Here is a 13360-nt window from a genome sequence, read left to right as displayed (position 1 = left end):
TGAGCTGGCTCTTGCGGGTAAACTATTGAAAGACTTTCTATAAATTAAAAAACCTTCTGTTCTTTCACAGGTACTGCTAACGTTGTTGTTGCTGTTTGTTAACAACAACAACAACAACAACAAAAAAACAACCATTCTTTCATTAATTAAAATGCAATTTACTATTATTACTTATAAATTACAAAAGAAACATGAACGGCTTTGTTACAACATGCACGGTGTGTCAGTATGTGAATACATACATTTTTCTTTTCATAAATAAATACAAACAAAACGACAAACCAAGATTTACATTTTTTATAATAAAATGAACAACTATCTGTGCAACACAAAAGATCTGAATCAGTTTCTGAATCAGGTTATTTTTCAATAAGATTTGGTATATTGGATTCGATATTTGAATCAGAATAGTGAATATATATATATATATTTATTTATATATATATATCTTTAAAGTTAAAAAATTACATACATCTCTAAATATGTATATATATATCTTTAAATGTATACAATTATATGCACCAGTATACATGTGCATATATATTTATATATAAATAACTTATATAAGCATATATGTTTACATATATATTTATGAAAACAAAATTATGTATATACACATATATATATATATATATATATATATATATCAATTTATGTATGTATATATAAATCAAAAAATCTTTATATATGTTTACTTATGTATATATATATATATATATATATATATATATATATACAGTAGATGCAGTATGAACAGTCTCTTGCATGAAAGTGCTCAATATTAAAATAGAGCGATGTAAAATTAAAAAACCTTCTGTTCTTTCACAGGTACTGCTAACGTTTACATTTTATTTTAAGTTTAAAACAACTTTATTAGTAATAAAGTTGTTTTAAACTTAACTTTAACTTTCATTTTTACCCAATTTTATATATATATATATATATATGCTAAAGATGTATGATTATAGTCTGTTTTGCTACTATAACAAAAACATTTTTGGTATAAAATTATATAATTTTAATTCATTTCAGTGTTGGCATCACAAGGGGAAAATATCGTATAAAGTGGTATAGAAACACATAGTAATTATCTAATGCAATCTCTTCCTGGTAAAAAGTAATAAAAGCATCATTAAAAATAGTAGCAACCCAATATGTTAATCTTAGTAACTATAGTTACGTAAAATAACTTTGGTGCATATTGTAGTCTGAATGTGCAAAAAATTGTAATATTACATTGCACTATGCGCAGAGTTTGACCCTTCAAGACTGTCGTCACACATAAGCACTGAATCTAACTTGAACAACTTAAGTTTATTAAAAACATACTGGAAACAAGTTTGCTTACGATTTTAGTAAACTTTTAACTAAAATTTAATTATTTATTGGTTTGCAAATCTGTTTTACTATAACGGATATGCAAACAGATAACGCATAACAATCGTCGAAGCTTAATTTCGAAAAAAATTATTGTTGATATTGTATGGTGGCAAACGTACTTTCCCTGCTAAGGTGAGACTAAAAAAGCATCGTTTTTCCTAGTCAGGTGGGAAATATTTTATAATAAGGGCATCGCAACCTGCAGGCGCAATGTAGATATTAGTACGCCATTTAGCGTCTGCAATCGAAAAAAGGGCATACCGTATGTGATAAAAGCAACAGAATTGTAAGGGCTGTGTAGCTCAGTGGTTAAATGTGCAGTTAAAAACTTATGCTTACAAACCTTGTGAGTTCAAATCCAGCACAAGGCAAACTTTTTATTCCAGGATTTTAATAGCTATAGCTGGTCAGACTGATTCACAGACATACAAAACTATGATATTCATATACATATTTATATATGCACAATTATATAACTATATACTATAATTATAGTCGTATAATTTGCCTATAGTGCATATTTTGCTTATTCGCATATAATTGCCAAAAGTTACCGAAACATAATCTGGCAGATACCAAGTCCGTGTGTTTAAGATTACTTAGTTTAATTTGCTTATTGAGTATTATCTCTCAACTACGATTCTACCATATCACCAATGTTAGTGTATGGTATTTCATGTGTACATGGTTCAGACACCTCTTTATGACTATTCATGTTTGTACAAGTTGAAGAGTTATTCCGCCAGGATGTAGTTCTGCCATGACTAAATTTATTATTGTTCAAAAAAGTACTCTCAAACTTCTGACAGACAGAGCTGTCTGGTTGAGGTGTTCGGCAGATATCTTCCTGATGAACTTAGAGAAAAAAAGATTTTTCTTGTTCTTGAGCTTTGAGTCATTAGAAAAAGTTCTTTTCATTACTCTAATAACTAAAACTGGCATAATGAGGTAAGGACTACTCATTTGAATTTTCTTCTGTCAACTATCCTGGTTGTGTAGAGGTCTCTGATTTATATACACAGTGAATTAAGAATAGCTACTAATGAGTTAATGCGCTTGACAAGAGAAGAAGACTTTCAGTAAAACCTAATGTAAGCTCCAGCCAATCGGATGAGAGTCCAAGAAGCATAATAAGCATAAATCATTATCCAGTATTAACATGTCATATATAGCAGAGCCAATGTGGTTGAGTCTTCCAGGAGTATAAAATTGTAGGTCATCTGATCACAGTTCAGTTTTGTGGTAAACAGCCTGCATGATGGATGGTGAAAAAAGCTTAGTGAGTATTCATATACTATTTTATTGGCAATAATTTTATCTCAAACAGAAATTTTTGTCAAATTATTTTGCAAAGTAATCAGAAAAGGGCAACAGCTAACCAATCAAATAAATAGTTCATCACATCAGAAATATTCAGCGCAAAGCTTCAGATTTTAGCCTGTCATACTTTCTACTTTTTAGCCTATTTTTTATTTAAAAACAAAAAGTAGTTGTGATATAGTGCCATGTTTTTTCATGATTGTGAGTCTGTGTTCATAGATTCCTTTTAAAAAAAAACTATATAATATGAACAAAATAAATTTATAAATGAAAACTAATGAAGCTAACAATAGTCTTAAAATATTTAGTAAATAAAATCAGTAAGTTTAAATGTACTTATTTGTTTCCTTGTCACAAGAATCTTTTTAAAGCACATGAACTATAAAATATTGTTGTTATATTATTTAATGCATTAGAGTCTTGGCTTTCGAATGAGCTTATATTCAGTACAAAAAAAAATAATAGAACTGTGAAAAACAATGTGTGAAAAGTGTGTCCTGCAATAAAAAAAACACTTGGTTACCATTCCAAAATTGTGATGTCATAATTATTATTTAGCCTTAGGTAGTCGATCCCTTTTGATGCAATTGAGGCTGCGCTTTCTGTGACAATCGGTGTTGTTAAACTCAGAGAGCGCTAATAACAGACTAGGATTCTAAATAATCAACAATGCCCGGGGATCATGCCAATGCCCGACCAAAACAAACGCATGTTGTTGTTTAATTAATTGTGCTTCAATAAAAATACTGTCTTTGATATTTGTACTGAAATCACATCGTTTAAATTGTTACCTACAGTTGAGTGGCACTAGGACTATATGCCGATTGCACTTTCACGAGATCACGCAATGCTTGAAATTAATTAATCTCAACCGTTCCTCAGCATCACAATAAAAAGAGAGGGCTAGTGCATAATACCATATGGAAAACATAAAATGGTGCTTAGAATCTAAGTTATTTATAATCGACAAAATATGTACATAGAGAGCAGAAGACACTGATTTCTTTTTCATCTTCATTTGTTATTTGAAGTTGTCCTACCTTTGCCTGTCAACAGTGTCATTGTCGTAGTTGATAAATATAAGCGATAAGCAATAAAATAAGCGGTAAGAGCACACAACACTGAATACGAAAATTCAATTGTCACAATTTTCAAGCCTATGCTATTGAACATTTATGCAGTGGGTCTCTGGGGAATCCTATAAACACTAACCAATGTCTGTCTCACCATGTCAAACAATGGCTCAATCGAAAGCCAAAGCTCTGATGTATTGAAATATATGATAAAAGGATTATGGAGTTTATGTGCTTTAAAGTAGAATAATGGTATCAATTTGTGAGTTAAAAAAATAACGTATGCATATTGTCTTTAGATGGCTCCACAGAGGAGCAAGTTTCCCTACCAAGGTGTGGCTTTACTAGTACTAAGTTTTCTACTAGCTGGCACAGTGGGTGGTCTGATCTACTTATCTATCCATGGCCAAGCTAGTTGCCAGCTTCAGCAAAAGGCTAAAACTGTAGACATAGTAGCTGATGTGACAGTAACATCTGGAAGCAATGAGGTAATCAATACTTTAAAGATGTACAATATGACTTCATAATCTCAGTATTTCACACTAAAACTAAGCATAGATTAAGTTATATGTTGTAACAACTATTTAAAGTGCAAATGCTTCTGAAACTTTATTCTAAATGAAGTGTTACTTTTGTCAGAAAGAAGAACATATCAGTTACGACCAGAACTCAAGAGTTGCTTACTACAAGGGAGCTGATGGCTCTTTCGAAGTTGATGACTTTAGCAAGGTAAGTTTTTAATTAAGATCAATCATTTGATAAATATTGATAGGTAACTTTATTGGCAGTAATTTCACTTCAAATAGAAATATTTTACAGATTATGTTAACAAAAACAATTATACATGTAAAAAAAGGCAACAGTTAGCCGCTAAAATCAAATAAAAAAATTACCATAAAAACTACGGTGTTTAAAATACCTTACTCCGCTAAGAGAACAGATATTAGGTGGAAAAGTGTTAAAGCAGATAGCAATGATATTTTCAAAATAGTTGCTAGATATTGTATGAAATTTGATCACATCAAGTAAGTTGAAATGATTTGAAAACCTGTAATTGTCCTGTTAAAAATGAGGACACAAACCATAAAAGATCTTGAGTCTTTAAGAAAATAAAACATTTATTTTCTTAAAAGATTGTTCTTTAGAAGATTTTTCAAAAAAGATAATAATATATATTATGTTTGTAATACATATTAATAAATTTATTATAACATTTTATTAAATATAAAACGTTACATTTTATATATAATATGAAATTTAACATTCTATCTTTTATTAAAATCAATGATTTAAATTATAATTATACACATTTTATATATCTTCCATATTTTATTAAAATGTTCGATTTTATTATAACTTATTTTCCATTGAAATATCGGATGCTTTAAATTAAAAAGCAGGTTAAAAAATACACAAAAACTGAAAACTATGATAAAAAGATGGGATTATCATGACTAAAATATTTCGATGTCATTGCAGAATTTATTTGTGAGCCAAATATTATCCTTTCATGTCATGCGCTAAACAATTTTTTTAATTTGCTCATGTTTCAACATTTGATCTACACAATGAAAAGGTATTTTCTTTGAACTTGGTACTTTCATAGTGTTCCTGCTAACATAACTAAAAATGGCAATCATCAGCATTCAAAATGAAAAGCAATAAAAGCAGTCTAGACACTTCATGCAATCTAATATAGAGTTAATTGTTGTGTTGTCTTTAGTTTGATATTTATGTTCTGCAATAAGCTTATTTGTGTCTGAAGGTACATAAAAAGTCATGCGAAAAGTATAAACCTGATGGAATCTTTTAAACATGTTATTATTAATGTCATGATTATATTTGTTGTTATTATTATATTATTACAGCCTATAGTTATTGTAATAATTATCATCATTACTTATTTTACTTTTGTCAAAAAGTGAGTGCAATATTGTAGGTATTATTTATAAAGATAACAAAGTTGTTTAACAAAGTAGTGAAATAACTATCAGGCTTCGAGTAGAAAAACCATAGATTTTAGTATGAATGAAGATAAATGATATCATGAATAATAGGAAACTTACATTAGATATTTTCAAAAAACAGGAACTACGAAGTAGAGTGTGTCTCAATGTAATATTCAAATCAACGAGTGACTAGTTTTAATATAATAACAACAGTAAACATTAAATAAGCCATTGACTATACTACGCCTTCTCATACACTTCCTTCAACACGTATTAAGGATTTAGTCTCTTTTACAGGGAATTCATATAATCAGGGCACCAGGAAACAAGGTTTGTTACGTGATTCCTGTAGGAGTCAAATCAAACTCTCATCAAGGGTTTGAGTCTTTTCTCTATAATTCCAACCACGGAGCAGTTCAGGTTGATGGCTCAGTAGAAACTAAAGTTGAAATTTTACCTGGAAAAATTGAGGACACCAGTTTCATACCTGATGGAGCTCATGAAGATTGTACCAATGGCTACCAGTGGATGGTCATAACAAGTTCTGCATCAGCTGGTAAGTACCTTGCGTTCATGCTTTTTGGGTAGTGACTACTCTCACCTGTAATGTATTTTAGCCTTATGTTACACTGTTGTCTCATTTAGTACTTTTTAAATGACTTAACCCAGTTCTACTTTTTCATAATCAAATCTTTTTTCTCAGAAAGTCATGCAGCTTAAACGCTTCCAATAATCATACTTCTCCATATTATCGGCTAGTTTTTTTAATCCTTGAAATCATTATTTCAGTTTTCAGTATCTATTTTAGATTTCTATTAAGTTTGCGCCACTATTTAGGAGTTAAATCATTTTGCAGATAATGGCAAGGTAAAAAGGGAAGCCGAAGATGCACTTGTATGCACATACTGTTATCTTTTCTACATGGAAGGCGATGGCTTATACGAAAGCTGCTTCGACATCACCGGGTTTGATTTTTGCCATATACTCTACCGGGAAAGTGAAAGACCCAGCTGGCTAGTTGATTATGATTCTCCAGATGAATCCTAACCATTACCATGTCATCTAAGAATAGTTGACTGTCAAACCATGGCAACTATTTAGTTTACGTTGTGTGAAAATACCATATTATTTTGCTAACCCTAATCAACATCGATTATGCATCCAAATATGCTTTGACACTTTTCATCTGATAGTTGCTTTCACTGGTCAACTTTTATTTTAGCTTGTGTTAATAAACTGGGTTCATAACAATACGAACATGACCGGTTCACAATATAAAATGACAAATTTAACCGTCATACAGTATTCAGAGTTTCATAACTGCTTGATAATTTCAAATAAATAGTTATTCATTGAAATAGTTTGTGCATTGACAGAGGCTAAGCATTAATGCTAGCAATCACTGTGAAATAAATCGGTTGAATACAGCCTTATATGTTATCGGATGCAGTTGAAGTTGGCTGTGTATTATCAGATACTGAAACACTAGGCTACATCTCCTCGTATACAGTAACACTTGACTTTATCTCATCATATACTGTAACACTTGACTATATCTCATCATATACTGTAACACATGACTATATCTTATCATATACCGTAACACTTGACTATATCTCATCATATACTGTAACTCTTGAATATGTCTCATCATATACTGTAACACTTGACTATATCTCATCATATACTGTAACACTTGACTATATCTTATCATATACTGTAACACTCGACTATGTCTCATCATATGCTGTAACACTTGACTATGTCTCATCATATACTGTAACACTTGACTTTATCTCATCATATACTGCAACACTTAACTATATCTTATCATGTACTGTAACACTTGATTATATCTCATCATATACTGTACCATTTGACTTTATGTCATCATATACTGTAAAGTTTGACGATATATCATCATATACTTTAGCACTTGACTATAGCTCTTCATATGCTGTAATGCTTGACTTTGTCTCATCCTATGCTTTAACACTTGGTTATATCTTACTATATACTGTAACACTTGACTATACCTTATCATATAGTGTAACACTTGACCATATCTCATCATATAATGTCACACTTGGTATATCTCTTTATGTACTGTAGCTTTTGACTATGTCTCATATACTGTAACAATTGAGTTTATCTCATCCAATATTGCAACACTTGACTATATCTTATCATATACTGTAGCACTTGACTATATCGCATCATATACAGTCTCACTTGGGTATATCTCCTTATATACAGTTATACTTGACTATGCCTGATTATATACTCTAACACATGACTTTATTTCATCATATGCTGTAATGCTTGACTTTGTCTCATCCTATGCTGTTACACTTGGTTATATCTTACTATATACTGTATCACTTGACTATATCTTATCATATAATGTCACACTTGGGTATATCTCCTTATGTACTGTAGCTTCTAACTATGTCTCATATACTGTAACAATTGACTTCATCTCATCAAATATTGCAACACATGACTATGTCTCATCATATACTGTAACACTTTACTATATCGCAACAAAAACTGCTGCATTTGACTATATCTTATCATATACGGTCACACTTCACTATATCTCATCATATACGGTAACACTTGACTATGTCATATCCAATCTGAACACTCTTTTTAAGCAACAGCATTGCCTTTTAGGCTAATTCAACTTTATAAGTGTATAATCTCATGATGTATATATATATATATATATATATATATATATATATGCTGTCTAGACAGATCGTCCGATCTACCAGTAACTGATGTTTGGCTCCTCGGGTGTTGCCCCCAATTCCTTTCTGAGCACTGGTCATATAGTGACTCTTGTGCTCCTCCAGTTTGTCTGCAACTATTCCTGAGAGCAGTTTCCAGGTGGTGGGCAAGCACGTTATTGGTCGATATTTCTTAGGAATCGGCCCCTGCTTTGGATCTTTTATCAGGAGTACAGTTCGTTCTTTTGTCAGTCATTCCGGATGGTCGCCTTGTTCTATTAGGCATTCCATCTGCTTAGCCATTGTAGCGATGTCAATTTTTTCAACCAGAAGGCTTGAACCATGTCATGGACAGGTGCTGCCCAGTTTTTCGTACGCTGCACTCTGCACTTGATGTCCACTTTGCTGATGGTGAGTCCTTGCTGAGCCACAGTGTGTTGGTGGCTCTCTTTAAGCCTCTTCAGCCAATTTGAGTGGTGTTATGAGTAGTCTCTTTCTCGCAGATGTCCTTCCAGAACTTTGAGGTGCTGGAACAACGACGATCTGACATTGGCCTCCGCAGTTCGCCTTTGAACTGAGAATACACTTTAGATGGATTATTAATGAACAGTTTATTCATTCTCTTGTTATTCCGCTCTTTGGTGTACCGCTTCAGTCGTGCCGAGAGTGCTACTAGCTGCTGTTTGGCAGATTCTAGAGCTTCTATTGTGGCTTTCCTTTTTGGACGCTCCAAACTGTGGTTAGATCGTTCACTGAGCCTACCAACTTTCTTGTGCAAGTCCTTGATCTTATTTTGTAGCCTCAGCTGCCAAGATGGAATGGTTTGAAGCCTTGTTGACAGTGGCTTAATACCCATCTCCTCCACGAAGACAATTGCTGTACTGCTTCCATAATAATTAGCAGCTGGCATCTTCTTGATGATATTTTCCACAAGCTTTTTCACCCTTGGATCAAGGTCAAACTGCATGTCTTCTTCAACTTGTGAGACAACACGTGATCGTGTATGTGTGAAAGTGTGTGTTGATATGTACGCCTCATTGGTTGAGGTTACTGGGGTGAACTGTACACTAATTTCATCTACCTCAAGTTCTGATATGAGGTGCCGCTTGATTATGTTACTTCTCTGAGCTACAAGTTGCTTTGCGGTTAGTGGCAATTCAGGGCGCTTGTTTATCTACACTTGACGCATCCTTCCCATATAGCACCACTTTTGAAGTTCACTCATAAAGTAGCACTGCATGAGGTCCGTGTTATTAGTCCAAGTCCATTTCATCCGTTTTGAACCAATAGCACATTTTTTCTGCTTTGTTCTGGTTCAGCTACAGGCAGCGCGGACCTTGTTTGATCGGGCGACGTCCGAGCCGGTATGGTTTAGGTTATTGCACTCATCATAGAGGTTGTAGACATTATACAAGCAAGGGTCTTGTCTAAGGACCGACAGAAGGGTGCAGTTGTTGGGGTTTGAACCTAGGACCTAATGATCACTGTCTATATACCTTACCAACTGCGCTATCTAGCGCAGTCGGTACGCAGGAGTATATACAGGTACTCCTGTATATATATATATATATATATTTATATATATATATAATGGTTTCCTCACCCCGATTAACCCATATGGGTGGTAATTTCTGCTCTAACTCGGGTCTCCCACCAGAGACCTTGGAGTGTGAGCACTCGCCTCAAGATAATAGCTATTCCCAAGAGCGCACTTTTCTGTAAGTCACCTGAGTTGATTGCTGTCAGTATTTGGGCAAGCCACATTTTATGCGCCGGTGCTATTGCGCCCATTGCTTCAATGACTATTGGGATTACAGTTGTTCTTACATCCCAGCATTTTTCAATCTCTTCTCCATAAGGGAAATATTTCTCTAACTTTTCTTTTTCTTTGCTGACTATGTTGTAGTAATTGGGTACTGATATATATATTATAGTAGCCCTCTTGTTTTCTCTGTCCACCACCACTATATCTGGTTGGTTTGCTAAAACATGCTTGTCAATCAGGATGTAGAAGTCCCAAATGATCTTAGCGCAGTCATTTTCATTGACCTTACCAGGAGCTTCCCACCAGTGTTGGGGTTTATTAAGGCCATACTCATCACATAGACTTCTATACACAACACCTGCGACATGATTATGCCTCTCAGTGTATGCGTTTTCTGCTAGCTGCTTGATCCACTGATGATGTGTTGGATGGTCTCAGGTACATCTTTACACAGTCTGCATCTAGGATCGTCTCAAGGTGAGATAGATTTTCGTTTGGAGTCGCCTTGTTGCCAGCACTTGCCCCTGGGCTGCCATGATCAGCGACTCTGTCTTGACCGCTAGGTTTCCTTTGCTCAGCCACATATATATCCGGCGAAGATCGCCAACTTAAAATATTTGTTGGTGGTAAGCACCATGAAGAGGTTTCATGCACCAGTCAATATTCTCATCATCAGGGTAAGTTCCATTGTCAGAGCAGCCAATTAAAATTTAGCTAGCAACTTATCTGAAGTGGCCATTGAGGCAGCATAGGCTTTGATGTTTTGTTTTTCCTCTTTCCCTGTCTGATGTACACTTTTCAGTCTCCTATCGCCATCTTTCCTATCGAGAAACAATCTAGCAGGATCAGATTTTGATTGGAGTGCTCCATGCAAAGTCAGCATTTTACGAGTTGCTATATCTGTTTCCTTGATGGCTTCATCAGTCCACTTTTTTTATGCCTGCTGGTTATCTTATTACATGTACTGGCAGTGCGTAGGTATTTATTACCATGACTTGGTTCTTGGCATTGAGATGGCTCCATAGGACCTGCCAAAAGCGCTTCTTTTATTCGATAATGGCTTTGTGACATTTTTCGGCTTCGTGGTTGATGTTGCTGTGCATAATCTCCAAGTACTTGTACCCTTCTTCTATATCTTTGATGGTACCATTTGGCATTTTTAGGCCATCTGTGAGCATAGAGTGGTCTTTCTTAAGAATTAGCCTTCCACATTTCTCAATACCGAAAGTCATTCCGATGTCCTTGCTGTATACTTGAGTGAGGTGTATTAGCGAATCAATATGCAGTGAAACTCGGATAACTCGCCCTCGGATATCTCAGACACATGGTTAACTTGAACTCATTTGTTTGGTCCGTTCCCAGGCAATGCTAAATTGCTTTAGATAACTCGACCTTAACTTCATTAACTCGAACAGTTTTTTTGCCCAATGGCTACCGAGATGGTTGTTATCGCTTTAGAATATCACTTCACTCCAAGCCATAGAGAAAAACAACAACTTTTAGTAGTTCTTAGGCGGCGTTATTACCACTATCGGGAAAATATTTTCATTAAAGATTTTTTAAAGGTTTGGAAAAATTAAATTTTACCCAACATCCGCTTGGGGATAGCCCTCCGCAAGCAAGGAGAAACCAGATAGCCTTCAGATAAAATTAAGAAAAATTGGCAAAACTGGTTTTTGTTAGGACGCTCAAAAGAAAAATATGTCTTTTTGTCTGAGAGTTTCAGTAGCGATTAGGTTTTGCCTATTTTAATCTGAAAATGTCCTGGCAGTCACATAACTTTAAACAAACAAACGAAGCTCAAGTAATAAAAGGAAAATATTTATACTTTCTGATAAAAATTAATTAAACATTATGTGACAGGTCCCTTAATTAGCAACCAGCAATCAATGCTTTCGATTTATATATACATGTATAGTTTGTATATGTACAAATAAATACAATAGTACATTCATCATTCACTTGTGACAGTGTTCCCATAAGTTGAACGCTCTGATAACTCGAACACTCTCTCTCGGTTCCATGAAAGTCGAGTTAGCTGAGTTTCACTGTTTATATATATATATATATATATATATATATATATATATATATATATATATATATATATATATATATATATATATATATATATATATATATATATATATACTCATGCTACAGACAGTACTGTTTCGGCTATTGAAGCCTCATCAGTGCAGCTCAGAGCTTAGGCAAGGGACACAAATCCCATTACCAATGAGAGTTGATTTCCTGCCATGAAACAACTAGGTTGCCTCACAGACTTTAAGAAAATCAATGTGCTGGCACCAGAGTGCTCAAATCACAAAAGTGATGAGCATTGCACAAAGGCTAATAGTGCCGCACCTCTCACAGAGTGCTCAACCAAACCGAAGTAAGGGAGCATATACTCATGCTACAGACAGTACTGTTTCGGCTATTGAAGCCTCATCAGTGCAGCTCAGAGCTTAGGCAAGGGACACAAATCCCATTACCAATGAGAGTTGATTTCCTGCCATGAAACAACTAGGTTGCCTCACAGACTTTAAGAAAATCAATGTGCTGGCACCAGAGTGCTCAAATCACAAAAGTGATGAGCATTGCACTTGTGTTGAATATTGGATTCAACACAAGTCACCTGAAGAGTGCACCAGCACGAAACAGACCTGTCGTGACCCCAGAATAAAACATCAATCTGGAATACAGATAAGTAAAATTAACCTATTCCACACTCTAGTTATATATATATATACATATATATATATATATACCTATATATATCAATATATTTATATATATACATATATATTATATATATCAATATATATACATGTATATATCATATACATATATATTATATATATCAAAATATATACATGTATAAATCATATACATGTATATATATATATATATATATATATATATTTATATATATATATATATATATATATATAACAAATATTTATGCTATTTAAGAAGGCCTAAAATAAATACCAGAAATCTTATATGTTGACATCACTCAAAATATTGTCATGTAACTCAGTGCTTCCAACAGATTTTTGCACTGACACTACTCATGATTAGAATACGGTGCTATCATGTCTTGTGTCAGGTGTCCATGTCTAGTTTAGCTATAGAGCC

At 33.8% G+C, this 13360-nt stretch overlaps 1 protein-coding gene across 1 annotated transcript; it reads left to right on the top strand.

The window, feature by feature from the left end:
- Window positions 1–2601: 2601 nt before the first annotated feature.
- On the top strand, window positions 2602–6769 carry LOC137404930 (uncharacterized). The gene is made up of 5 exons (XM_068091158.1): window positions 2602–2659; window positions 4073–4261; window positions 4413–4502; window positions 6020–6278; window positions 6579–6769. The coding sequence occupies exons 1-5, from the start codon at window positions 2636–2638 to the stop codon at window positions 6767–6769; spliced, it is 753 nt and encodes a 250-aa protein (XP_067947259.1). The 5' UTR covers window positions 2602–2635.
- Window positions 6770–13360: the final 6591 nt, after the last annotated feature.

This window comes from Watersipora subatra, chromosome 9 (assembly GCF_963576615.1).
Source record: "Watersipora subatra chromosome 9, tzWatSuba1.1, whole genome shotgun sequence".
NCBI classification, from domain to species: Eukaryota; Metazoa; Bryozoa; class Gymnolaemata; order Cheilostomatida; family Watersiporidae; genus Watersipora; species Watersipora subatra.
This window is presented reverse-complemented; position numbering and strand designations above follow the sequence as displayed.

Coding starts and splice junctions, on each gene's coding strand:
- LOC137404930 (XM_068091158.1), top strand. CDS start 2,636: ATGATGGATGGTGAAAAAAGCTTA. Junction 2,660..4,072: donor TGGATGGTGAAAAAAGCTTA/GTGAGTATTCAT, acceptor TATTGTCTTTAG/ATGGCTCCACAGAGGAGCAA. Junction 4,262..4,412: donor TAACATCTGGAAGCAATGAG/GTAATCAATACT, acceptor TACTTTTGTCAG/AAAGAAGAACATATCAGTTA.